Below are 26,992 nucleotides of genomic sequence, written 5' to 3'. Positions count from 1 at the left end.
TCTCCCTCTCCCCGTGTCTCTCTCTCTCCCCGTGTCTCTCTCTCTCCCCGTGTCTCTCTCTCCCCGTGTCTCTCCCCGTGTCTCTCTCTCTCCCCGTGTCTCTCTCTCTCCCCGTGTCTCTCTCTCCCCGTGTCTCTCTCTCTCCCCGTGTCTCTCTCTCTCCGTGTCTCTCTCTCTCCCCGTGTCTCTCCCCGTGTCTCTCTCTCCCCGTGTCTCTCTCTCCCCGTCTCTCTCTCTCCCCGTGTCTCTCTCTCTCCCCGTGTCTCTCTCTCCCCGTGTCTCTCTCTCTCCCCGTGTCTCTCTCTCTCCCCGTGTCTCTCCCTCTCCCCGTGTCTCTCTCTCTCCCCGTGTCTCTCTCTCCCCGTGTCTCTCTCTCTCCCCGTGTCTCTCTCCCCCGTGTCTCTCTCCCCCTCTCTCTCTCTCTCCCCGTGTCTCTCTCTCTCCCCGTGTGTCTCTCTCTCTCTCCCCGTCTCTCTCTCTCCCCGTGTCTCTCTCTCTCCCCATGTCTCTCTCTCTCCCCGTGTCTCTCCCTCTCCCCGTGTCTCTCTCTCTCCCCGTGTCTCTCTCTCTCCCCGTGTCTCTCTCTCTCCCCGTGTCTCTCTCTCCCCGTGTCTCTCCCCGTGTCTCTCTCTCTCCCCGTGTCTCTCTCTCCCCGTGTCTCTCTCTCTCCCCGTGTCACTCTCTCTCCGTGTCTCTCTCTCTCCCCGTGTCTCTCCCCGTGTCTCTCTCTCCCCGTGTCTCTCTCTCCCCGTCTCTCTCTCTCCCCGTGTCTCTCTCTCTCCCCGTGTCTCTCTCTCCCCGTGTCTCTCTCTCTCCCCGTGTCTCTCTCTCTCCCCGTGTCTCTCCCTCTCCCCGTGTCTCTCTCTCTCCCCGTGTCTCTCTCTCCCCGTGTCTCTCTCTCTCCCCGTGTCTCTCTCCCCCGTGTCTCTCTCCCCCTCTCTCTCTCTCTCCCCGTGTCTCTCTCTCTCCCCGTGTGTCTCTCTCTCTCTCCCCGTCTCTCTCTCTCCCCGTGTCTCTCTCTCTCCCCATGTCTCTCTCTCTCCCCGTGTCTCTCTCTCTCCCCATGTCTCCCTCTCTCCCCGTGTCTCACTCTCTCTCTCCGTGTCTCACTCTCTCCCCGTGTCTCTCTCTCTCCCCGTGTCTCTCTCTCTCCCCGTGTCTCTCTCTCTCCCCGTGTCTCTCCCCGTGTCTCTCTCTCTCCCCGTGTCTCTCTCTCTCCCCGTGTCTCTCTCTCTCCCCGTGTCTCTCTCTCTCCCCGTGTCTCTCTCTCCCCGTGTCTCTCTCTCTCCCCGTGTCTCTCTCTCTCCGTGTCTCTCTCTCTCCCCGTGTCTCTCCCCGTGTCTCTCTCTCCCCGTGTCTCTCTCTCCCCGTCTCTCTCTCTCCCCGTGTCTCTCTCTCTCCCCGTGTCTCTCTCTCCCCGTGTCTCTCTCTCTCCCCGTGTCTCTCTCTCTCCCCGTGTCTCTCCCTCTCCCCGTGTCTCTCTCTCTCCCCGTGTCTCTCTCTCCCCGTGTCTCTCTCTCTCCCCGTGTCTCTCTCCCCCGTGTCTCTCTCCCCCTCTCTCTCTCTCTCCCCGTGTCTCTCTCTCTCCCCGTGTGTCTCTCTCTCTCTCCCCGTCTCTCTCTCTCCCCGTGTCTCTCTCTCTCCCCATGTCTCTCTCTCTCCCCGTGTCTCTCCCTCTCCCCGTGTCTCTCTCTCTCCCCGTGTCTCTCTCTCTCCCCGTGTCTCTCTCTCTCCCCGTGTCTCTCTCTCCCCGTGTCTCTCCCCGTGTCTCTCTCTCTCCCCGTGTCTCTCTCTCCCCGTGTCTCTCTCTCTCCCCGTGTCACTCTCTCTCCGTGTCTCTCTCTCTCCCCGTGTCTCTCCCCGTGTCTCTCTCTCCCCGTGTCTCTCTCTCCCCGTCTCTCTCTCTCCCCGTGTCTCTCTCTCTCCCCGTGTCTCTCTCTCCCCGTGTCTCTCTCTCTCCCCGTGTCTCTCTCTCTCCCCGTGTCTCTCCCTCTCCCCGTGTCTCTCTCTCTCCCCGTGTCTCTCTCTCCCCGTGTCTCTCTCTCTCCCCGTGTCTCTCTCCCCCGTGTCTCTCTCCCCCTCTCTCTCTCTCTCCCCGTGTCTCTCTCTCTCCCCGTGTGTCTCTCTCTCTCTCCCCGTCTCTCTCTCTCCCCGTGTCTCTCTCTCTCCCCATGTCTCTCTCTCTCCCCGTGTCTCTCTCTCTCCCCATGTCTCCCTCTCTCCCCGTGTCTCACTCTCTCTCTCCGTGTCTCACTCTCTCCCCGTGTCTCTCTCTCTCCCCGTGTCTCTCTCTCTCCCCGTGTCTCTCTCTCTCCCCGTGTCTCTCCCCGTGTCTCTCTCTCTCCCCGTGTCTCTCTCTCTCCCCGTGTCTCTCTCTCTCCCCGTGTCTCTCTCTCTCTCCCCGTCTCTCTCTCTCCCCGTGTCTCTCTCTCCCCCCGTGTCTCTCTCTCTCCCCGTGTCTCTCTCTCTCTCTCTCCGTGTCTCTCTCTCCCCGTGTCTCTCTCTCCCCGTGTCTCTCTCTCTCTCTCTCCGTGTCTCTCTCCCCGTGTCTCTCCCTCTCCCCGTGTCTCTCTCTCCCCGTGTCTCTCTCTCTCTCTCTCCGTGTCTCTCTCCCCGTGTCTCTCCCTCTCCCCGTGTCTCTCTCTCCCCGTGTCTCTCTCTCCCCGTGTCTCTCTCTCTCCCCGTGTCTCTCTCCCCCGTGTCTCTCTCCCCCTCTCTCTCTCTCTCCCCGTGTCTCTCTCTCTCCCCGTGTGTCTCTCTCTCTCTCCCCGTCTCTCTCTCTCCCCGTGTCTCTCTCTCTCCCCATGTCTCTCTCTCTCCCCGTGTCTCTCCCTCTCCCCGTGTCTCTCTCTCTCCCCGTGTCTCTCTCTCTCCCCGTGTCTCTCTCTCTCCCCGTGTCTCTCTCTCCCCGTGTCTCTCCCCGTGTCTCTCTCTCTCCCCGTGTCTCTCTCTCCCCGTGTCTCTCTCTCTCCCCGTGTCACTCTCTCTCCGTGTCTCTCTCTCTCCCCGTGTCTCTCCCCGTGTCTCTCTCTCCCCGTGTCTCTCTCTCCCCGTCTCTCTCTCTCCCCGTGTCTCTCTCTCTCCCCGTGTCTCTCTCTCCCCGTGTCTCTCTCTCTCCCCGTGTCTCTCTCTCTCCCCGTGTCTCTCCCTCTCCCCGTGTCTCTCTCTCTCCCCGTGTCTCTCTCTCCCCGTGTCTCTCTCTCTCCCCGTGTCTCTCTCCCCCGTGTCTCTCTCCCCCTCTCTCTCTCTCTCCCCGTGTCTCTCTCTCTCCCCGTGTGTCTCTCTCTCTCTCCCCGTCTCTCTCTCTCCCCGTGTCTCTCTCTCTCCCCATGTCTCTCTCTCTCCCCGTGTCTCTCTCTCTCCCCATGTCTCCCTCTCTCCCCGTGTCTCACTCTCTCTCTCCGTGTCTCACTCTCTCCCCGTGTCTCTCTCTCTCCCCGTGTCTCTCTCTCTCCCCGTGTCTCTCTCTCTCCCCGTGTCTCTCCCCGTGTCTCTCTCTCTCCCCGTGTCTCTCTCTCTCCCCGTGTCTCTCTCTCTCCCCGTGTCTCTCTCTCTCTCCCCGTCTCTCTCTCTCCCCGTGTCTCTCTCTCCCCCCGTGTCTCTCTCTCTCCCCGTGTCTCTCTCTCTCTCTCCGTGTCTCTCTCTCCCCGTGTCTATCTCTCTCTCCGTGTCTCTCTCTCTCTCCGTGTCTCTCTCTCCCCGTGTCTCTCTCCCCGTGTCTCTCTCTCTCCCCGTGTCTCTCTCTCTCTCTCCCCGTGTCTCTCTCTCTCCCCGTGTCTCTCTCCCCGTCTCTCTCTCTCCCCGTGTCTCTCTCTCTCCCCGTGTCTCTCTCTCTCTCCCCGTGTCTCTCTCTCTCCCCGTGTCTCTCTCTTCCCCGTGTCTCTCTCTCTCCCCGTGTCTCTCTCCGTGTCTCTCTCTCTCCCCGTGTGTCTCTCTCTCCCCGTGTCTCTCTCCGTGTCTCTCTCTCTCCCCGTGTGTCTCTCTCTCCCCGTGTCTCTCTCCCCCGTGTCTCTCTCCCCCTCTCTCTCTCTCTCTCTCCGTGTCTCTCTCTCCCCGTGTCTCTCTCTCTCCCCGTGTCTCTCTCTCTCCCCGTGTCTCTCTCTCTCTCCCCGTGTCTCTCTCTCTCCCCGTGTCTCTCTCTCTCCCCGTGTCTCTCTCTCTCCCCGTGTCTCTCTCTCTCCCCGTGTCTCTCTCTCTCCCCGTGTCTCTCTCTCTCCCCGTGTCTCTCTCTCTCCCCGTGTCTCTCTCCCCCTCTCTCTCTCTCTCGCCGTGTGTCTCTCTCTCTCCCCGTGTCTCTCTCTCTCTCCGTGTCTCTCTCTCTCCCCGTGTCTCTCTCTCCCCGTCTCTCTCTCTCCCCGTGTCTCTCTCCCCGTCTCTCTCTCTCCCCGTGTCTCTCTCTCTCCCCGTCTCTCTCTCTCCCCGTGTCTCTCTCCCCGTCTCTCTCTCTCCCCATGTCTCTCTCCCCGTGTCTCTCTCTCTCCCCGTGTCTCTCTCTCCCCGTCTCTCTTTCTCCCCGTGTCTCTCTCTCCCCCTCTCTCTCTCTCCCCCTCTCTCTCTCTCCCCGTGTCTCTCTCTCTCCCCGTGTCTCTCTCTCTCCCCGTGTCTCTCTCTCTCCCCGTGTGTCTCTCTCTCTCCCCGTCTCTCTCTCTCTCCGTGTCTCTCTCTCTCCCCGTGTCTCTCTCACCGTGTCTCTCTCTCTCTCTCCCCGTGTCTCTCTCTCTCCCCGTGTCTCTCTCTCTCCCCGTGTGTCTCTCTCTCTCTCCCCGTGTCTCTCTCTCCCCGTGTCTCTCTCTCTACCCGTCTCTCTCTCTCTCCCCGTGTCTCTCTCTCTCTCTCTCCGTGTCTCTCTCTCTCCCCGTGTCTCTCTCCCCGTCTCTCTCTCTCCCCGTGTCTCTCTCTCTCCCCGTGTCTCTCTCTCTCTACCCGTCTCTCTCTCTCTCCCCGTGTCTCTCTCTCCCCGTGTCTCTCTCTCCCCGTGTCTATCTCTCTCCGTGTCTCTCTTTCTCTCCGTGTCTCTCTCTCCCCGTGTCTCTCTCCCCGTGTCTCTCTCTCTCCCCGTGTCTCTCTCTCTCTCTCCCCGTGTCTCTCTCTCTCCCCGTGTCTCTCTCCCCGTCTCTCTCTCTCCCCGTGTCTCTCTCTCTCCCCGTGTCTCTCTCTCTCTCCCCGTGTCTCTCTCTCTCCCCGTGTCTCTCTCTTCCCCGTGTCTCTCTCTCTCCCCGTGTGTTTCTCTCTCCCCGTGTCTCTCTCTCTCCACGTGTCTCTCCCTCCCCGTGTCTCTCTCTCCGTGTCTCTCTCTCTCCCCGTGTCTCTCTCCGTGTCTCTCTCTCTCCCCGTGTGTCTCTCTCTCCCCGTGTCTCTCTCCCCCGTGTCTCTCTCCGCCTCTCTCTCTCTCTCTCTCCGTGTCTCTCTCTCCCCGTGTCTCTCTCTCTCCCCGTGTCTCTCTCTCTCCCCGTGTCTCTCTCTCTCTCCCCGTCTCTCTCTCTCCCCGTGTCTCTCTCTCTCCCCGTGTCTCTCTCTCTCCCCGTGTCTCTCTCTCTCCCCGTGTCTCTCTCTCTCCCCGTGTCTCTCTCTCTCCCCGTGTCTCTCTCCCCCTCTCTCTCTCTCTCCCCGTGTGTCTCTCTCTCTCCCCGTGTCTCTCTCTCTCTCCGTGTCTCTCTCTCTCCCCGTGTCTCTCTCTCTCCCCGTCTCTCTCTCTCCCCGTGTCTCTCTCCCCGTCTCTCTCTCTCCCCGTGTCTCTCTCTCTCCCCATCTCTCTCTCTCCCCGTGTCTCTCTCCCCGTCTCTCTCTCTCCCCATGTCTCTCTCTCCCCGTGTCTCTCTCTCTCCCCGTGTCTCTCTCTCCCCGTCTCTCTTTCTCCCCGTGTCTCTCTCTCCCCCTCTCTCTCTCTCCCCCTCTCTCTCTCTCCCCGTGTCTCTCTCTCTCCCCGTGTCTCTCTCTCTCCCCGTGTCTCTCTCTCTCCCCGTGTGTCTCTCTCCCCGTGTCTCTCTCACCGTGTCTCTCTCTCTCTCTCCCCGTGTCTCTCTCTCTCCCCGTGTCTCTCTCTCTCCCCGTGTGTCTCTCTCTCTCTCCCCGTGTCTCTCTCTCCCCGTGTCTCTCTCTCTACCCGTCTCTCTCTCTCTCCCCGTGTCTCTCTCTCTCCCCGTGTCTCTCTCTCTCCCCGTGTCTCTCTCTCTCTCCCCGTGTCTCTGTCTCTCTCCGTGTCTCTCTCTCTCCCCGTGTCTCTCTCTCTCCCCGTGTCTCTCTCTCCCCGTGTCTCTCTCTCTCCCCGTGTCTCTCTCTCTCCGTGTCTCTCTCTCTCCCCGTGTCTCTCCCCGTGTCTCTCTCTCCCCGTGTCTCTCTCTCCCCGTCTCTCTCTCTCCCCGTGTCTCTCTCTCTCCCCGTGTCTCTCTCTCCCCGTGTCTCTCTCTCTCCCCGTGTCTCTCTCTCTCCCCGTGTCTCTCCCTCTCCCCGTGTCTCTCTCTCTCCCCGTGTCTCTCTCTCCCCGTGTCTCTCTCTCTCCCCGTGTCTCTCTCCCCCGTGTCTCTCTCCCCCTCTCTCTCTCTCTCCCCGTGTCTCTCTCTCTCCCCGTGTGTCTCTCTCTCTCTCCCCGTCTCTCTCTCTCCCCGTGTCTCTCTCTCTCCCCATGTCTCCCTCTCTCCCCGTGTCTCACTCTCTCTCTCCGTGTCTCACTCTCTCCCCGTCTCTCTCTCTCCCCGTGTCTCTCCCTCCTCCCCGTGTCTCTCCCTCTCCCCGTGTCTCTCTCTCTCCCCGTGTCTCTCTCTCTCCCCGTGTCTCTCTCTCCCCGTGTCTCTCCCCGTGTCTCTCTCTCTCCCCGTGTCTCTCTCTCTCCCCGTGTCTCTCTCTCCCCGTGTCTCTCTCTCTCCCCGTGTCTCTCTCTCTCCGTGTCTCTCTCTCTCCCCGTGTCTCTCCCCGTGTCTCTCTCTCCCCGTGTCTCTCTCTCCCCGTCTCTCTCTCTCCCCGTGTCTCTCTCTCTCCCCGTGTCTCTCTCTCCCCGTGTCTCTCTCTCTCCCCGTGTCTCTCTCTCTCCCCGTGTCTCTCCCTCTCCCCGTGTCTCTCTCTCTCCCCGTGTCTCTCTCTCCCCGTGTCTCTCTCTCTCCCCGTGTCTCTCTCCCCCGTGTCTCTCTCCCCCTCTCTCTCCCCGTGTCTCTCTCTCTCCCCGTGTGTCTCTCTCTCTCTCCCCGTCTCTCTCTCTCCCCGTGTCTCTCTCTCTCCCCATGTCTCTCTCTCTCCCCGTGTCTCTCCCTCTCCCCGTGTCTCTCTCTCTCCCCGTGTCTCTCTCTCTCCCCGTGTCTCTCTCTCTCCCCGTGTCTCTCTCTCCCCGTGTCTCTCCCCGTGTCTCTCTCTCTCCCCGTGTCTCTCTCTCCCCGTGTCTCTCTCTCTCCCCGTGTCACTCTCTCTCCGTGTCTCTCTCTCTCCCCGTGTCTCTCCCCGTGTCTCTCTCTCCCCGTGTCTCTCTCTCCCCGTCTCTCTCTCTCCCCGTGTCTCTCTCTCTCCCCGTGTCTCTCTCTCCCCGTGTCTCTCTCTCTCCCCGTGTCTCTCTCTCTCCCCGTGTCTCTCCCTCTCCCCGTGTCTCTCTCTCTCCCCGTGTCTCTCTCTCCCCGTGTCTCTCTCTCTCCCCGTGTCTCTCTCCCCCGTGTCTCTCTCCCCCTCTCTCTCTCTCTCCCCGTGTCTCTCTCTCTCCCCGTGTGTCTCTCTCTCTCTCCCCGTCTCTCTCTCTCCCCGTGTCTCTCTCTCTCCCCATGTCTCTCTCTCTCCCCGTGTCTCTCTCTCTCCCCATGTCTCCCTCTCTCCCCGTGTCTCACTCTCTCTCTCCGTGTCTCACTCTCTCCCCGTGTCTCTCTCTCTCCCCGTGTCTCTCTCTCTCCCCGTGTCTCTCTCTCTCCCCGTGTCTCTCCCCGTGTCTCTCTCTCTCCCCGTGTCTCTCTCTCTCCCCGTGTCTCTCTCTCTCCCCGTGTCTCTCTCTCTCTCCCCATCTCTCTCTCTCCCCGTGTCTCTCTCTCCCCCCGTGTCTCTCTCTCTCCCCGTGTCTCTCTCTCTCTCTCTCCGTGTCTCTCTCTCCCCGTGTCTCTCTCTCCCCGTGTCTCTCTCTCTCTCTCTCCGTGTCTCTCTCCCCGTGTCTCTCCCTCTCCCCGTGTCTCTCTCTCCCCGTGTCTCTCTCTCTCTCTCTCCGTGTCTCTCTCCCCGTGTCTCTCCCTCTCCCCGTGTCTCTCTCTCCCCGTGTCTCTCTCTCCCCGTGTCTCTCTCTCTCCCCGTGTCTCTCTCCCCCGTGTCTCTCTCCCCCTCTCTCTCTCTCCCCGTGTCTCTCTCTCTCCCCGTGTGTCTCTCTCTCTCTCCCCGTCTCTCTCTCTCCCCGTGTCTCTCTCTCTCCCCATGTCTCTCTCTCTCCCCGTGTCTCTCCCTCTCCCCGTGTCTCTCTCTCTCCCCGTGTCTCTCTCTCTCCCCGTGTCTCTCTCTCTCCCCGTGTCTCTCTCTCCCCGTGTCTCTCCCCGTGTCTCTCTCTCTCCCCGTGTCTCTCTCTCCCCGTGTCTCTCTCTCTCCCCGTGTCACTCTCTCTCCGTGTCTCTCTCTCTCCCCGTGTCTCTCCCCGTGTCTCTCTCTCCCCGTGTCTCTCTCTCCCCGTCTCTCTCTCTCCCCGTGTCTCTCTCTCTCCCCGTGTCTCTCTCTCCCCGTGTCTCTCTCTCTCCCCGTGTCTCTCTCTCTCCCCGTGTCTCTCCCTCTCCCCGTGTCTCTCTCTCTCCCCGTGTCTCTCTCTCCCCGTGTCTCTCTCTCTCCCCGTGTCTCTCTCCCCCGTGTCTCTCTCCCCCTCTCTCTCTCTCTCCCCGTGTCTCTCTCTCTCCCCGTGTGTCTCTCTCTCTCTCCCCGTCTCTCTCTCTCCCCGTGTCTCTCTCTCTCCCCATGTCTCTCTCTCTCCCCGTGTCTCTCTCTCTCCCCATGTCTCCCTCTCTCCCCGTGTCTCACTCTCTCTCTCCGTGTCTCACTCTCTCCCCGTGTCTCTCTCTCTCCCCGTGTCTCTCTCTCTCCCCGTGTCTCTCTCTCTCCCCGTGTCTCTCCCCGTGTCTCTCTCTCTCCCCGTGTCTCTCTCTCTCCCCGTGTCTCTCTCTCTCCCCGTGTCTCTCTCTCTCTCCCCGTCTCTCTCTCTCCCCGTGTCTCTCTCTCCCCCCGTGTCTCTCTCTCTCCCCGTGTCTCTCTCTCTCTCTCCGTGTCTCTCTCTCCCCGTGTCTCTCTCTCCCCGTGTCTCTCTCTCTCTCTCTCCGTGTCTCTCTCCCCGTGTCTCTCCCTCTCCCCGTGTCTCTCTCTCCCCGTGTCTCTCTCTCTCTCTCTCCGTGTCTCTCTCCCCGTGTCTCTCCCTCTCCCCGTGTCTCTCTCTCCCCGTGTCTCTCTCTCCCCGTGTCTCTCTCTCTCCCCGTGTCTCTCTCCCCCGTGTCTCTCTCCCCCTCTCTCTCTCTCTCCCCGTGTCTCTCTCTCTCCCCGTGTGTCTCTCTCTCTCTCCCCGTCTCTCTCTCCCCCCGTGTCTCTCTCTCTCCCCGTGTCTCTCTCTCTCCCCGTGTCTCTCTCTCTCCCCGTGTCTCTCTCTCCCCGTGTCTCTCTCTCTCTCCCCGTGTCTCTCTCTCCCCGTGTCTCTCTCTCTCTCCCCGTGTCTCTCCCTCTCCCCGTGTCTCTCTCTCTCCCCGTGTCTCTCTCTCCGTGTCTCTCCCCGTGTCTCTCCCTCTCCCCGTGTCTCTCTCTCTCCCCGTGTCTCTCTCCCCGTGTCTCTCCCTCTCCCCGTGTCTCTCTCTCTCCCCGTGTCTCTCTCTCTCTCCGTGTCTCTCTCTCTCCCCGTGTCTCTCTCTCTCCCCACGTGTCTCTCTCTCCCCGTGTCTCTCTCTCTCCCCCCGTCTCTCTCTCTCCGTGTCTCTCTCTCTCCCCGTGTCTCTCTCTCTCCCCACGTGTCTCTCTCTCCCCGTGTCTCTCTCTCTCCCCCCGTCTCTCTCTCTCCGTGTCTCTCCCTCTCCCCGTGTCTCTCTCTCTCTCCCCGTGTCTCTCCCTCTCCCCGTGTCTCTCTCTCTCCCCGTGTCTCTCTCTCTCTCTCTCCGTGTCTCTCTCTCTCCCCGTGTCTCTCCCGCCACCTGAGCCAGCGCTCCAGCCAACAGTAGCGTGAGGTCCGACTTCAGGCCATGTTCATCTGACCACACGGCCATGATGAGCCACACGCAGCAGGGAGACACGTACAACATGTTCACCAGCATCTACCGCACACACAGAGACACAGAGACACGTACAACACGTTCACCAGCATCTACCGCACACACAGAGACACAGAGACACGTACAACACGTTCACCAGCATCTACCGCACACACAGAGACACGTTCACCAACATCTACCGCACACACAGAGACACGTTCACCAGCATCTACCGCACACACAGAGACACGTTCACCAGCATACACACAGAGACACGTTCACCAGCATCTACCGCACACACAGAGACACGTACAACATGTTCACCAGCATCTACCGCACACACAGAGACACGTACAACATGTTCATCAGCATCTACCGCACACACAGAGACATGTACAACATGTTCACCAGCATCTACCGCACACACAGAGACACAGAGACACGTACAACATGTTCACCAGCATCTACCGCACACACAGAGACACAGAGACACGTACAACATGTTCACCAGCATCTACCGCACACACAGAGACACAGAGACACGTACAACATGTTCACCAGCATCTACCGCACACACAGAGACACGTACAACATGTTCACCAGCATCTACCGCACACACAGAGACACGTACAACATGTTCACCAGCATCTACCGCACACACAGAGACACGTACAACATGTTCACCAGCATCTACCGCACACACAGAGACACAGAGACACGTACAACATGTTCACCAGCATCTACCGCACACACAGAGACACAGAGACACGTACAACATGTTCACCAGCATCTACCGCACACACAGAGACACAGAGACACGTACAACATGTTCACCAGCATCTACCGCACACACAGAGACACAGAGACACGTACAACATGTTCACCAGCATCTACCGCACACACAGAGACACAGAAACACGTACAACATGTTCACCAGCATCTACCGCACACACAGAGACACGTACAACATGTTCACCAGCATCTACCGCACACACAGAGACACAGAGACACGTACAACATGTTCACCAGCATCTACCGCACACACAGAGACACAGAAACACGTACAACATGTTCACCAGCATCTACCGCACACACAGAGACACGTACAACATGTTCACCAGCATCTACCGCACACACAGAGACACAGAGACACGTCCACTACGTTCACCAGCATCTACCGCACACACAGAGACACAGAGACACGTACAACATGTTCACCAGCATCTACCGCACACACAGAGACACGTACAACATGTTCACCAGCATCTACCGCACACACAGAGACACGTACACCACGTTCAACAGCATCTACCGCACACACAGAGACACGTACACCATGTTCACCAGCATCTACCGCACACACAGAGACACATACACCATGTTCACCAGCATCTACCGCACACACAGAGACACAGAGACACGTACAACATGTTCACCAGCATCTACCGCACACACAGAGACACAGAGACACGTACAACATGTTCACCAGCATCTACCGCACACACAGAGACACAGAGACACGTACAACATGTTCACCAGCATCTACCGCACACACAGAGACACAGAGACACGTACAACATGTTCACCAGCATCTACCGCACACACAGAGACACAGAGACACGTATAACATGTTCACCAGCATCTACCGCACACACAGAGACACAGAGACACGTACAACATGTTCACCAGCATCTACCGCACACACAGAGACACGTACAACATGTTCACCAGCATCTACCGCACACACAGAGACACAGAGACACGTACAACATGTTCACCAGCATCTACCGCACACACAGAGACACAGAGACACGTTCACCACGTTCACCAGCATCTACCGCACACACAGAGACACGTACAACATGTTCACCAGCATCTACCGCACACACAGAGACACGTACAACATGTTCACCAGCATCTACCGCACACACAGAGACACGTACAACATGTTCACCAGCATCTACCGCACACACAGAGACACAGAGACACGTCCACCACGTTCACCAGCATCTACCGCACACACAGAGACACAGAGACACGTACAACATGTTCACCAGCATCTACCGCACACACAGAGACACAGAGACACGTACAACACGTTCACCAGCATCTACCGCACACACAGAGACACGTTCACCAACATCTACCGCACACACAGAGACACGTTCACCAGCATCTACCGCACACACAGAGACACGTTCACCAGCATCTACCGCACACACAGAGACACGTACAACATGTTCACCAGCATCTACCGCACACACAGAGACACGTTCACCAGCATACACACAGAGACACGTTCACCAGCATCTACCGCACACACAGAGACACGTACAACATGTTCACCAGCATCTACCGCACACACAGAGACACGTTCATCAGCATCTACCGCACACACAGAGACATGTACAACATGTTCACCAGCATCTACCGCACACACAGAGACACGGACAACATGTTCACCAGCATCTACCGCACACACAGAGACACGTACAACATGTTCACCAGCATCTACCGCACACACAGAGACACGTACAACATGTTCACCAGCATCTACCGCACACACAGAGACACGTACAACATGTTCACCAACATCTACCGCACACACAGAGACACGTTCACCAGCATCTACCGCACACACAGAGACACGTTCACCACGTTCACCAGCATCTACCGCACACACAGAGACACGTTCACCAACATCTACCACACACACAGAGACATGTACAACATGTTCACCAGCATCTACCGCACACACAGAGACACGTTCACCAGCATACACACAGAGACACGTTCACCAGCATCTACCGCACACACAGAGACACGTACAACATGTTCACCAGCATCTACCGCACACACAGAGACACGTTCACCAACATCTACCACACACACAGAGACATGTACAACATGTTCACCAGCATCTACCGCACACACAGAGACACGTACAACATGTTCACCAGCATCTACTGCACACACAGAGACACGTACAACATGTTCACCAGCATCTACCGCACACACAGAGACACGTTCACCATGTTCACCAGCATCTACCGCACACACAGAGACACGTACACCAGCATCTACCGCACACACAGAGACACGTTCACCAGCATACACACAGAGACACGTTCACCAGCATCTACCGCACACACAGAGACACGTTCACCATCATCTACCGCACACAGAGACACGTACACCATCATCTACCGCACACACAGAGACACGTTCACCAGCATACGCACAGAGACACGTTCACCAGCATCTACCGCACACACAGAGACACGTTCACCATCATCTACCGCACACACAGAGACACGTTCACCACGTTCATCAGCATCTACCGCACACACAGAGACACGTACAACATGTTCACCAGCATCTACCGCACACACAGAGACACGTTCACCAGCATACACACAGAGACACGTTCACCAGCATCTACCGCACACACAGAGACACGTACACCACGTTCAACAGCATCTACCGCACACACAGAGACACGTACAACATGTTCACCAGCATCTACCGCACACACAGAGACACGTACAACATGTTCACCAGCATCTACCGCACACACAGAGACACGTACACCACGTTCACCAGCATCTACCGCACACACAGAGACACGTTCACCAGCATACACACAGAGACACGTTCACCAGCATCTACCACACACACAGAGACACGTACAACATGTTCACCAGCATCTACCGCACACACAGAGACACGTTCACCAGCATCTACTGCACACACAGAGACACGTTCACCAGCATCTACCGCACACACAGAGACACGTATACCACGTTCACCAGCATCTACCGCACACACAGAAACACGTACAACACGTTCACCAGCATCTACCGCACACACAGAGACACGTACAACACGTTCACCAGCATCTACCGCACACACAGAGACACGTACAACATGTTCACCAGCATCTACCGCACACACAGAGACACGTACAACATGTTCACCAGCATCTACCGCACACACAGAGACACGTTCACCATGTTCACCAGCATCTACCGCACACACAGAGACACATACACCATGTTCACCAGCATCTACCGCACACACAGAGACACGTTCACCAGCATCTACCGCACACACAGAGACACGTTCACCAGCATCTACCGCACACACAGAGACACGTACAACATGTTCACCAGCATCTACCGCACACACAGAGACACGTACAACATGTTCACCAGCATCTACCGCACACACAGAGACACGTACAACATGTTCACCAGCATCTACCGCACACACAGAGACACGTACAACATGTTCACCAACATCTACCGCACACACAGAGACACGTTCACCAGCATCTACCGCACACACAGAGACACGTTCACCAGCATCTACCGCACACACAGTGACACGTTCACCAGCATCTACCGCACACACAGAGACACGTTCACCAGCATCTACCGCACACACAGAGACACGTTCACCAGCATACACACAGAGACACGTTCACCAGCATCTACCGCACACACAGAGACACGTACACCACGTTCACCAGCATCTACCGCACACACAGAGACACGTACACCATCATCTACCGCACACACAGAGACACGTACACCACGTTCACCAGCATCTACCGCACACACAGAGACACGTTCACCAGCATACACAGAGAGACACGTTCACCAGCATCTACCGCACACACAGAGACACGTACAACATGTTCACCAGCATCTACCGCACACACAGAGACACGTTCACCAGCATACACACAGAGACACGTTCACCATCATCTACCGCACACACAGAGACACATACACCAGCATACACACAGAGACACGTTCACCAGCATCTACCGCACACACAGAGACACGTTCACCAGCATCTACCGCACACACAAAGACACGTACACCACGTTCACCAGCATACACACAGAGACACGTTCATCAACATCTACCGCACACACAGAGACACGTTCACCAGCATCTACCGCACACACAAAGACACGTTCACCAGCATCTACCGCACACACAGAGACACGTTCACCAACATCTACCGCACACACAGAGACACGTTCACCAGCATCTACCACACACACAGAGACACGTTCACCGGCATCTACCGCACACACAGAGACACGTTCACCATGTTCACCAACATCTACCGCACACACAGAGACACGTTCACCAGCATCTACCGCACACACAGAGACACGTTCACCAACATCTACCGCACACACAGAGACACGTTCACCAGCATTTACCGCACACGCAGAGACACGTTCACCAACATCTACCGCACACACAGAGACACGTTCACCATCATACACACAGAGACACGTTCACCAGCATCTACCGCACACACAGAGACACGTTCACCAACATCTACCGCACACACTGAGACACGTTCACCAACATCTACCGCACACACAGAGACACGTTCACCGGCATCTACCGCACACACAGAGACACGTTCACCATGTTCACCAACATCTACCGCACACACAGAGACACGTTCACCAGCATCTACCGCAAACACAGAGACACGTTCACCAACATCTACCGCACACACAGAGACACGTTCACCAGCATCTACCGCACACACAGAGACACGTTCACCAGCATCTACCGCACACACAGAGACACGTTCACCACGTGCACCAGCATACACACAGAGACACGTTCACCACGTTCACCAGCATACACACAGAGACACGTTCACCACGTTCACCAGCATCTACCGCACACACAGAGACACGTTCACCACGTTCACCAGCATCTACCGCACACACAGAGACACGTACACCAGCATCTACCGCACACACAGAGACACGTTCACCAACATCTACCACACACACAGAGACACGTTCACCAACATCTACCGCACACACAGAGACACATTCACCAGCATCTACCGCACACACAGAGACACGTTCACCAGCATCTACCGCACACAGGGAGACACGTTCACCAACATCTACCGCACACACAGAGACACGTTCACCAACATCTACTGCACACACAGAGACACGTTCACCAGCATCTACCACACACACAGAGACACGTACAACATGTTCACCAGCATCTACCGCACACACAGAGACACAGAGACACGTACAACATGTTCACCAGCATCTACCGCACACACAGAGACACAGAGACACGTACAACACGTTCACCAGCATCTACCGCACACACAGAGACACGTTCACCAACATCTACCGTACACACAGAGACACGTTCACCAGCATCTACCGCACACACAGAGACACGTTCACCAGCATACACACAGAGACACGTTCACCAGCATCTACCGCACACACAGAGACACGTACAACATGTTCACCAGCATCTACCGCACACACAGAGACACGTACAACATGTTCATCAGCATCTACCGCACACACAGAGACATGTACAACATGTTCACCAGCATCTACCGCACACACAGAGACACAGAGACACGTACAACATGTTCACCAGCATCTACCGCACACACAGAGACACAGAGACACGTACAACATGTTCACCAGCATCTACCGCACACACAGAGACACAGAGACACGTACAACATGTTCACCAGCATCTACCGCACACACAGAGACACGTACAACATGTTCACCAGCATCTACCGCACACACAGAGACACGTACAACATGTTCACCAGCATCTACCGCACACACAGAGACACGTACAACATGTTCACCAGCATCTACCGCACACACAGAGACACAGAGACACGTACAACATGTTCACCAGCATCTACCGCACACACAGAGACACAGAGACACGTACAACATGTTCACCAGCATCTACCGCACACACAGAGACACAGAGACACGTACAACATGTTCACCAGCATCTACCGCACACACAGAGACACAGAGACACGTACAACATGTTCACCAGCATCTACCGCACACACAGAGACACAGAAACACGTACAACATGTTCACCAGCATCTACCGCACACACAGAGACACGTACAACATGTTCACCAGCATCTACCGCACACACAGAGACACAGAGACACGTACAACATGTTCACCAGCATCTACCGCACACACAGAGACACAGAAACACGTACAACATGTTCACCAGCATCTACCGCACACACAGAGACACGTACAACATGTTCACCAGCATCTACCGCACACACAGAGACACAGAGACACGTCCACCACGTTCACCAGCATCTACCGCACACACAGAGACACAGAGACACGTACAACATGTTCACCAGCATCTACCGCACACACAGAGACACGTACAACATGTTCACCAGCATCTACCGCACACACAGAGACACGTACACCACGTTCAACAGCATCTACCGCACACACAGAGACACGTACACCATGTTCACCAGCATCTACCGCACACACAGAGACACATACACCATGTTCACCAGCATCTACCGCACACACAGAGACACAGAGACACGTACAACATGTTCACCAGCATCTACCGCACACACAGAGACACAGAGACACGTACAACATGTTCACCAGCATCTACCGCACACACAGAGACACAGAGACACGTACAACATGTTCACCAGCATCTACCGCACACACAGAGACACAGAGACACGTACAACATGTTCACCAGCATCTACCGCACACACAGAGACACAGAGACACGTATAACATGTTCACCAGCATCTACCGCACACACAGAGACACAGAGACACGTACAACATGTTCACCAGCATCTACCGCACACACAGAGACACGTACAACATGTTCACCAGCATCTACCGCACACACAGAGACACAGAGACACGTACAACATGTTCACCAGCATCTACCGCACACACAGAGACACAGAGACACGTTCACCACGTTCACCAGCATCTACCGCACACACAGAGACACGTACAACATGTTCACCAGCATCTACCGCACACACAGAGACACGTACAACATGTTCACCAGCATCTACCGCACACACAGAGACACGTACAACATGTTCACCAGCATCTACCGCACACACAGAGACACAGAGACACGTCCACCACGTTCACCAGCATCTACCGCACACACAGAGACACAGAGACACGTACAACATGTTCACCAGCATCTACCGCACACACAGAGACACAGAGACACGTACAACACGTTCACCAGCATCTACCGCACACACAGAGACACGTTCACCAACATCTACCGCACACACAGAGACACGTTCACCAGCATCTACCGCACACACAGAGACACGTTCACCAGCATCTACCGCACACACAGAGACACGTACAACATGTTCACCAGCATCTACCGCACACACAGAGACACGTTCACCAGCATACACACAGAGACACGTTCACCAGCATCTACCGCACACACAGAGACACGTACAACATGTTCACCAGCATCTACCGCACACACAGAGACACGTTCATCAGCATCTACCGCACACACAGAGACATGTACAACATGTTCACCAGCATCTACCGCACACACAGAGACACGGACAACATGTTCACCAGCATCTACCGCACACACAGAGACACGTACAACATGTTCGCCAGCATCTACCGCACACACAGAGACACGTACAACATGTTCACCAGCATCTACCGCACACACAGAGACACGTACAACATGTTCACCAACATCTACCGCACACACAGAGACACGTTCACCAGCATCTACCGCACACACAGAGACACGTTCACCACGTTCACCAGCATCTACCGCACACACAGAGACACGTTCACCAACATCTACCACACACACAGAGACATGTACAACATGTTCACCAGCATCTACCGCACACACAGAGACACGTTCACCAGCATACACACAGAGACACGTTCACCAGCATCTACCGCACACACAGAGACACGTACAACATGTTCACCAGCATCTACCGCACACACAGAGACACGTTCACCAACATCTACCACACACACAGAGACATGTACAACATGTTCACCAGCATCTACCGCACACACAGAGACACGTACAACATGTTCACCAGCATCTACTGCACACACAGAGACACGTACAACATGTTCACCAGCATCTACCGCACACACAGAGACACGTTCACCATGTTCACTAGCATCTACCGCACACACAGAGACATGTACACCAGCATCTACCGCACACACAGAGACACGTTCACCAGCATACACACAGAGACACGTTCACCAGCATCTACCGCACACACAGAGACACGTTCACCATCATCTACCGCACACAGAGACACGTACACCATCATCTACCGCACACACAGAGACACGTTCACCAGCATACGCACAGAGACACGTTCACCAGCATCTACCGCACACACAGAGACACGTTCACCATCATCTACCGCACACAGAGACACGTTCACCATCATCTACCGCACACACAGAGACACGTTCACCACGTTCATCAGCATCTACCGCACACACAGAGACACGTACAACATGTTCACCAGCATCTACCGCACACACAGAGACACGTTCACCAGCATACACACAGAGACACGTTCACCAGCATCTACCGCACACACAGAGACACGTACACCACGTTCAACAGCATCTACCGCACACACAGAGACACGTACAACATGTTCACCAGCATCTACCGCACACACAGAGACACGTACAACATGTTCACCAGCATCTACCGCACACACAGAGACACGTACACCACGTTCACCAGCATCTACCGCACACACAGAGACACGTTCACCAGCATACACACAGAGACACGTTCACCAGCATCTACCACACACACACAGACACGTACAACATGTTCACCAGCATCTACCGCACACACAGAGACACGTTCACCAGCATCTACTGCACACACAGAGACACGTTCACCAGCATCTACCGCACACACAGAGACACGTATACCACGTTCACCAGCATCTACCGCACACACAGAAACACGTACAACACGTTCACCAGCATCTACCGCACACACAGAGACACGTACAACACGTTCACCAGCATCTACCGCACACACAGAGACACGTACAACATGTTCACCAGCATCTACCGCACACACAGAGACACGTACAACATGTTCACCAGCATCTACCGCACACACAGAGACACGTTCACCATGTTCACCAGCATCTACCGCACACACAGAGACACATACACCATGTTCACCAGCATCTACCGCACACACAGAGACACGTTCCCTAGCATCTACCGCACACACAGAGACACGTTCACCAGCATCTACCGCACACACACAGACACGTACAACATGTTCACCAGCATCTACCGCACACACAGAGACACGTTCACCACGTTCACCAGCATCTACCGCACACACAGAGACACGTACAACATGTTCACCAGCATCTACCGCACACACAGAGACACGTACAACATGTTCACCAACATCTACCACACACACAGAGACACGTACAACATGTTCACCAGCATCTACCGCACACACAGAGACACGTACAACATGTTCACCAGCATCTACCGCACACACAGAGACACGTACAACATGTTCACCAGCATCTACCGCACACACAGAGACACGTACAACATGTTCACCAGCATCTACCGCACACACAGAGACACGTACAACATGTTCACCAACATCTACCGCACACACAGAGACACGTTCACCAGCATCTACCGCACACACAGAGACACGTTCACCAGCATCTACCGCACACACAGTGACACGTTCACCAGCATCTACCGCACACACAGAGACACGTTCACCAGCATCTACCGCACACACAGAGACACGTTCACCAGCATACACACAGAGACACGTTCACCAGCATCTACCGCACACACAGAGACACGTACACCACGTTCACCAGCATCTACCGCACACACAGAGACACGTACACCATCATCTACCGCACACACAGAGACACGTACACCACGTTCACCAGCATCTACCGCACACACAGAGACACGTTCACCAGCATCTACCGCACACACAGAGACACGTACAACATGTTCACCAGCATCTACCGCACACACAGAGACACGTTCACCAGCATACACACAGAGACACGTTCACCATCATCTACCGCACACACAGAGACACATACACCAGCATACACACAGAGACACGTTCACCAGCATCTACCGCACACACAGAGACACGTTCACCAGCATCTACCGCACACACAAAGACACGTACACCACGTTCACCAGCATACACACAGAGACACGTTCATCAACATCTACCGCACACACAGAGACACGTTCACCAGCATCTACCGCACACACAAAGACACGTTCACCAGCATCTACCGCACACACAGAGACACGTTCACCAACATCTACCGCACACACAGAGACACGTTCACCAGCATCTACCACACACACAGAGACACGTTCACCAGCATTTACCGCACACGCAGAGACACGTTCACCAACATCTACCGCACACACAGAGACACGTTCACCATCATACACACAGAGACACGTTCACCAGCATCTAACGCACACACAGAGACACGTTCACCAGCATCTACCGCACACACAGAGACACGTTCACCAACATCTACCGCACACACAGAGACACGTTCACCAACATCTACCGCACACACAGAGACACGTTCACCGGCATCTACCGCACACACAGAGACACGTTCACCATGTTCACCAACATCTACCGCACACACAGAGACACGTTCACCAGCATCTACCGCACACACAGAGACACGTTCACCAACATCTACCGCACACACAGAGACACGTTCACCAGCATCTACCGCACACACAGAGACACGTTCACCAGCATCTACCGCACACACAGAGACACGTTCACCACGTGCACCAGCATACACACAGAGACACGTTCACCACGTTCACCAGCATACACACAGAGACACGTTCACCACGTTCACCAGCATCTACCGCACACACAGAGACACGTTCACCACGTTCACCAGCATCTACCGCACACACAGAGACACGTACACCAGCATCTACCGCACACACAGAGACACGTTCACCAACATCTACCACACACACAGAGACACGTTCACCAACATCTACCGCACACACAGAGACACATTCACCAGCATCTACCGCACACACAGAGACACGTTCACCAGCATCTACCGCACACAGGGAGACACGTTCACCAACATCTACCGCACACACAGAGACACGTTCACCAACATCTACTGCACACACAGAGACACGTTCACCAGCATCTACCACACACACAGAGACACGTACAACATGTTCACCAGCATCTACCGCACACACAGAGACACGTTCACCAACATCTACCACACACACAGAGACATGTACAACATGTTCACCAGCATCTACCGCACACACAGAGACACGTACAACATGTTCACCAGCATCTACTGCACACACAGAGACACGTACAACATGTTCAACAGCATCTACCGCACACACAGAGACACGTTCACCATGTTCACCAGCATCTACCGCACACACAGAGACACGTACACCAGCATCTACCGCACACACAGAGACACGTTCACCAGCATACACACAGAGACACGTTCACCAGCATCTACCGCACACACAGAGACACGTTCACCATCATCTACCGCACACAGAGACACGTACACCATCATCTACCGCACACACAGAGACACGTTCACCAGCATACGCACAGAGACACGTTCACCAGCATCTACCGCACACACAGAGACACGTTCACCATCATCTACCGCACACAGAGACACGTTCACCATCATCTACCGCACACACAGAGACACGTTCACCACGTTCATCAGCATCTACCGCACACACAGAGACACGTACAACATGTTCACCAGCATCTACCGCACACACAGAGACACGTTCACCAGCATACACACAGAGACACGTTCACCAGCATCTACCGCACACACAGAGACACGTACACCACGTTCAACAGCATCTACCGCACACACAGAGACACGTACAACATGTTCACCAGCATCTACCGCACACACAGAGACACGTACAACATGTTCACCAGCATCTACCGCACACACAGAGACACGTACACCACGTTCACCAGCATCTACCGCACACACAGAGACACGTTCACCAGCATACACACAGAGACACGTTCACCAGCATCTACCACACACACAGAGACACGTACAACATGTTCACCAGCATCTACCGCACACACAGAGACACGTTCACCAGCATCTACTGCACACACAGAGACACGTTCACCAGCATCTACCGCACACACAGAGACACGTACAACATGTTCACCAGCATCTACCGCACACACAGAGACACGTTCACCATGTTCACCAGCATCTACCGCACACACAGAGACACATACACCATGTTCACCAGCATCTACCGCACACACAGAGACACGTTCACCAGCATCTACCGCACACACAGAGACACGTTCACCAGCATCTACCGCACACACACAGACACGTACAACATGTTCACCAGCATCTACCGCACACACAGAGACACGTTCACCACGTTCACCAGCATCTACCGCACACACAGAGACACGTACAACATGTTCACCAGCATCTACCGCACACACAGAGACACGTACAACATGTTCACCAACATCTACCACACACACAGAGACACGTACAACATGTTCACCAGCATCTACCGCACACACAGAGACACGTACAACATGTTCACCAGCATCTACCGCACACACAGAGACACGTACAACATGTTCACCAGCATCTACCGCACACACAGAGACACGTACAACATGTTCACCAACATCTACCGCACACACAGAGACACGTTCACCAGCATCTACCGCACACACAGAGACACGTTCACCAGCATCTACCGCACACACAGTGACACGTTCACCAGCATCTACCGCACACACAGAGACACGTTCACCAGCATCTACCGCACACACAGAGACACGTTCACCAGCATACACACAGAGACACGTTCACCAGCATCTACCGCACACACAGAGACACGTACACCACGTTCACCAGCATCTACCGCACACACAGAGACACGTACACCATCATCTACCGCACACACAGAGACACGTACACCACGTTCACCAGCATCTACCGCACACACAGAGACACGTTCACCAGCATACACACAGAGACACGTTCACCAGCATCTACCGCACACACAGAGACACGTACAACATGTTCACCAGCATCTACCGCACACACAGAGACACGTTCACCAGCATACACACAGAGACACGTTCACCATCATCTACCGCACACACAGAGACACGTTCACCAGCATCTACCGCACACACAAAGACACGTACACCACGTTCACCAGCATACACACAAAGACACGTTCACTAACATCTACCGCACACCCAGAGACACGTTCACCAGCATCTACCGCACACACAGAGACACGTTCACCAGCATCTACCGCACACACAGAGACACGTACACCACGTTCACCAACATCTACCGCACACACAGAGACACGTACACCAGCATCTACCGCACACACAGAGACACGTTCACCAACATCTACCGCACACACAGAGACACGTTCACCAGCATACACACAGAGACACGTTCACCAGCATCTACTGCACACACAGAGACACGTTCACCCGCATACACACAGAGACACGTTCACCATCATCTACCGCACACACAGAGACACGTTCACCAGCATCTACCGCACACACAGAGACACGTTCACCAGCATCTACCGCACACACAGAGACACGTTCACCAGCATCTACCGCACACACAGAGACACGTTCACCAACATCTACCGCACACACAGAGACACGTTCACCAGCATACAAACAGAGACACGTTCACCAACATCTACCGCACACACAGAGACACGTTCACCAGCTACTACCGCACACACAGAGACACGTTCACCAACATCTACCGCACACACAGAGACACGTTCACCAGCATCTACCGCACACACAGAGACACGTTCACCAGCATACACACAGAGACACGTTCACCAGCATCTACCACACACACAGAGACACGTTCACCAGCATTTACCGCACACGCAGAGACACGTTCACCAACATCTACCGCACACACAGAGACACGTTCACCATCATACACACAGAGACACGTTCACCAGCATCTAACGCACACACAGAGACACGTTCACCAGCATCTACCGCACACACAGAGACACGTTCACCAACATCTACCGCACACACAGAGACACGTTCACCAACATCTACCGCACACACAGAGACACGTTCACCGGCATCTACCGCACACACAGAGACACGTTCACCATGTTCACCAACATCTACCGCACACACAGAGACACGTTCACCAGCATCTACCGCACACACAGAGACACGTTCACCAACATCTACCGCACACACAGAGACACGTTCACCAGCATCTACCGCACACACAGAGACACGTTCACCAGCATCTACCGCACACACAGAGACACGTTCACCACGTGCACCAGCATACACACAGAGACACGTTCACCACGTTCACCAGCATACACACAGAGACACGTTCACCACGTTCACCAGCATCTACCGCACACACAGAGACACGTTCACCACGTTCACCAGCATCTACCGCACACACAGAGACACGTACACCAGCATCTACCGCACACACAGAGACACGTTCACCAACATCTACCACACACACAGAGACACGTTCACCAACATCTACCGCACACACAGAGACACATTCACCAGCATCTACCGCACACACAGAGACACGTTCACCAGCATCTACCGCACACACAGAGACACGTTCACCAACATCTACCGCACACACAGAGACACGTTCACCAACATCTACTGCACACACAGAGACACGTTCACCAGCATCTACCACACACACAGAGACACGTTCACCACGTTCACCATCATAGGGTCCAGTGTTAATAGGGTTTAGTTTTAATAGGGTTAATAGGGTTCAGTGTTAATAGGGTTAATAGGGTTCAGTGTTAATAGGGTTCAGTGTTAACAGTGTTAATATGGTTCAGTGTTAATAGGGTTCAGTGTTAATAGTGTTAATAGGGTTCGGTGTTAACAGGGTTCAGTGTTAATAGGGTCCAGTGTTAATAGGGTTAATAGGGTTCAGTGTTAATAGGGTTCAGTGTTAACAGGGATAATAGGGTCCAGTGTTAATAGGGTTCAGTGTTAATAGGGTTAATAGCGTTCAGTGTTAATAGGGTTAATAGGGTTCAGTTTTAATAGGGTTCAGTGTTAACAGGGATAATAGGGTTCAGTGTTAATAGGGTTCAGTGTTAATAGGGTTAATAGGGTTCAGTGTTAATAGGGTTAATAGGGTTCGTGTTAATAGGGTTCAGTGTTAACAGGGATAATAGGGTCCAGTGTTAGTAGGGTTCAGTGTTAATAGGGTTAATAGGGTTCAGTGTCAATAGGGTCCAGTGTTAATAGGGTTCAGTGTTAATAGTGTTAATAGGGTTTGTGTTAATAGGGTTCAGTGTTAATAGTGTTAATAGGGTTAATAGGGTCCAGTGTCAATAGTGTTAATAGGGTTCAGTGTTAATAGGGTTCAGTGTTAATAGTGTTAATAGGGTTCAGTGTTAATAGGGTTCAGTGTTAATAGTGTTAATAGGGTTCAGTGTTAATAGGGTTCAGTGTTAATAGTGTTAATAGGGTTCTGTGTTAGTAGGGTCCAGTGTTAATAGTGTTAATAGGGTTCAGTGTTAATAGGGTTCAGTGTTAATAGGGTTAATAGGGTTCAGTGTTAATAGGGTTAATAGGGTTCAGTTTTAATAGGGTTCAGTGTTAATAGGGTTCAGTGTTACTAGGGTTCAGTGTTAATAGGGTTAATAGGGTCCAGTGTTAATAGGGTTCAGTGTTAATAGGGTCCAGTGTTAATAGGGTTCAGTGTTAATATGGTCCAGTGTTAATAGTGTTAATAGGGTCCAGTGTTACTAGGGTTCAGTGTTAATAGGGTTAATAGGGTCCAGTGTTA

At 54.6% G+C, this 26,992-nt stretch overlaps 1 protein-coding gene across 1 annotated transcript in view; it reads right to left on the bottom strand.

Annotated features, from left to right (window-relative positions):
• The window catches only part of LOC142907943 (transmembrane 6 superfamily member 1-like), a 76,417-nt gene that overhangs the window by 14,505 nt on the left and 34,920 nt on the right, over positions 1–26,992 (bottom strand). Inside the window, exon 9 of the mRNA XM_076057956.1 lies at positions 10,107–10,226. Within this exon, the coding sequence (XP_075914071.1) occupies positions 10,107–10,226 (120 nt within the window). The remainder of the gene's footprint in view (positions 1–10,106; positions 10,227–26,992) is intronic.

The sequence above is a fragment of the Petromyzon marinus genome, chromosome 85 (assembly GCF_048934315.1).
Source record: "Petromyzon marinus isolate PM22_M1 ecotype Great Lakes invasive population chromosome 85, UKy_Petmar_22M1.pri1.0, whole genome shotgun sequence".
NCBI lineage: Eukaryota > Metazoa > Chordata > Hyperoartia > Petromyzontiformes > Petromyzontidae > Petromyzon > Petromyzon marinus.
Note: the sequence above shows the minus strand (reverse complement) of the source record. Positions and strands in the feature narration are given on the sequence as shown.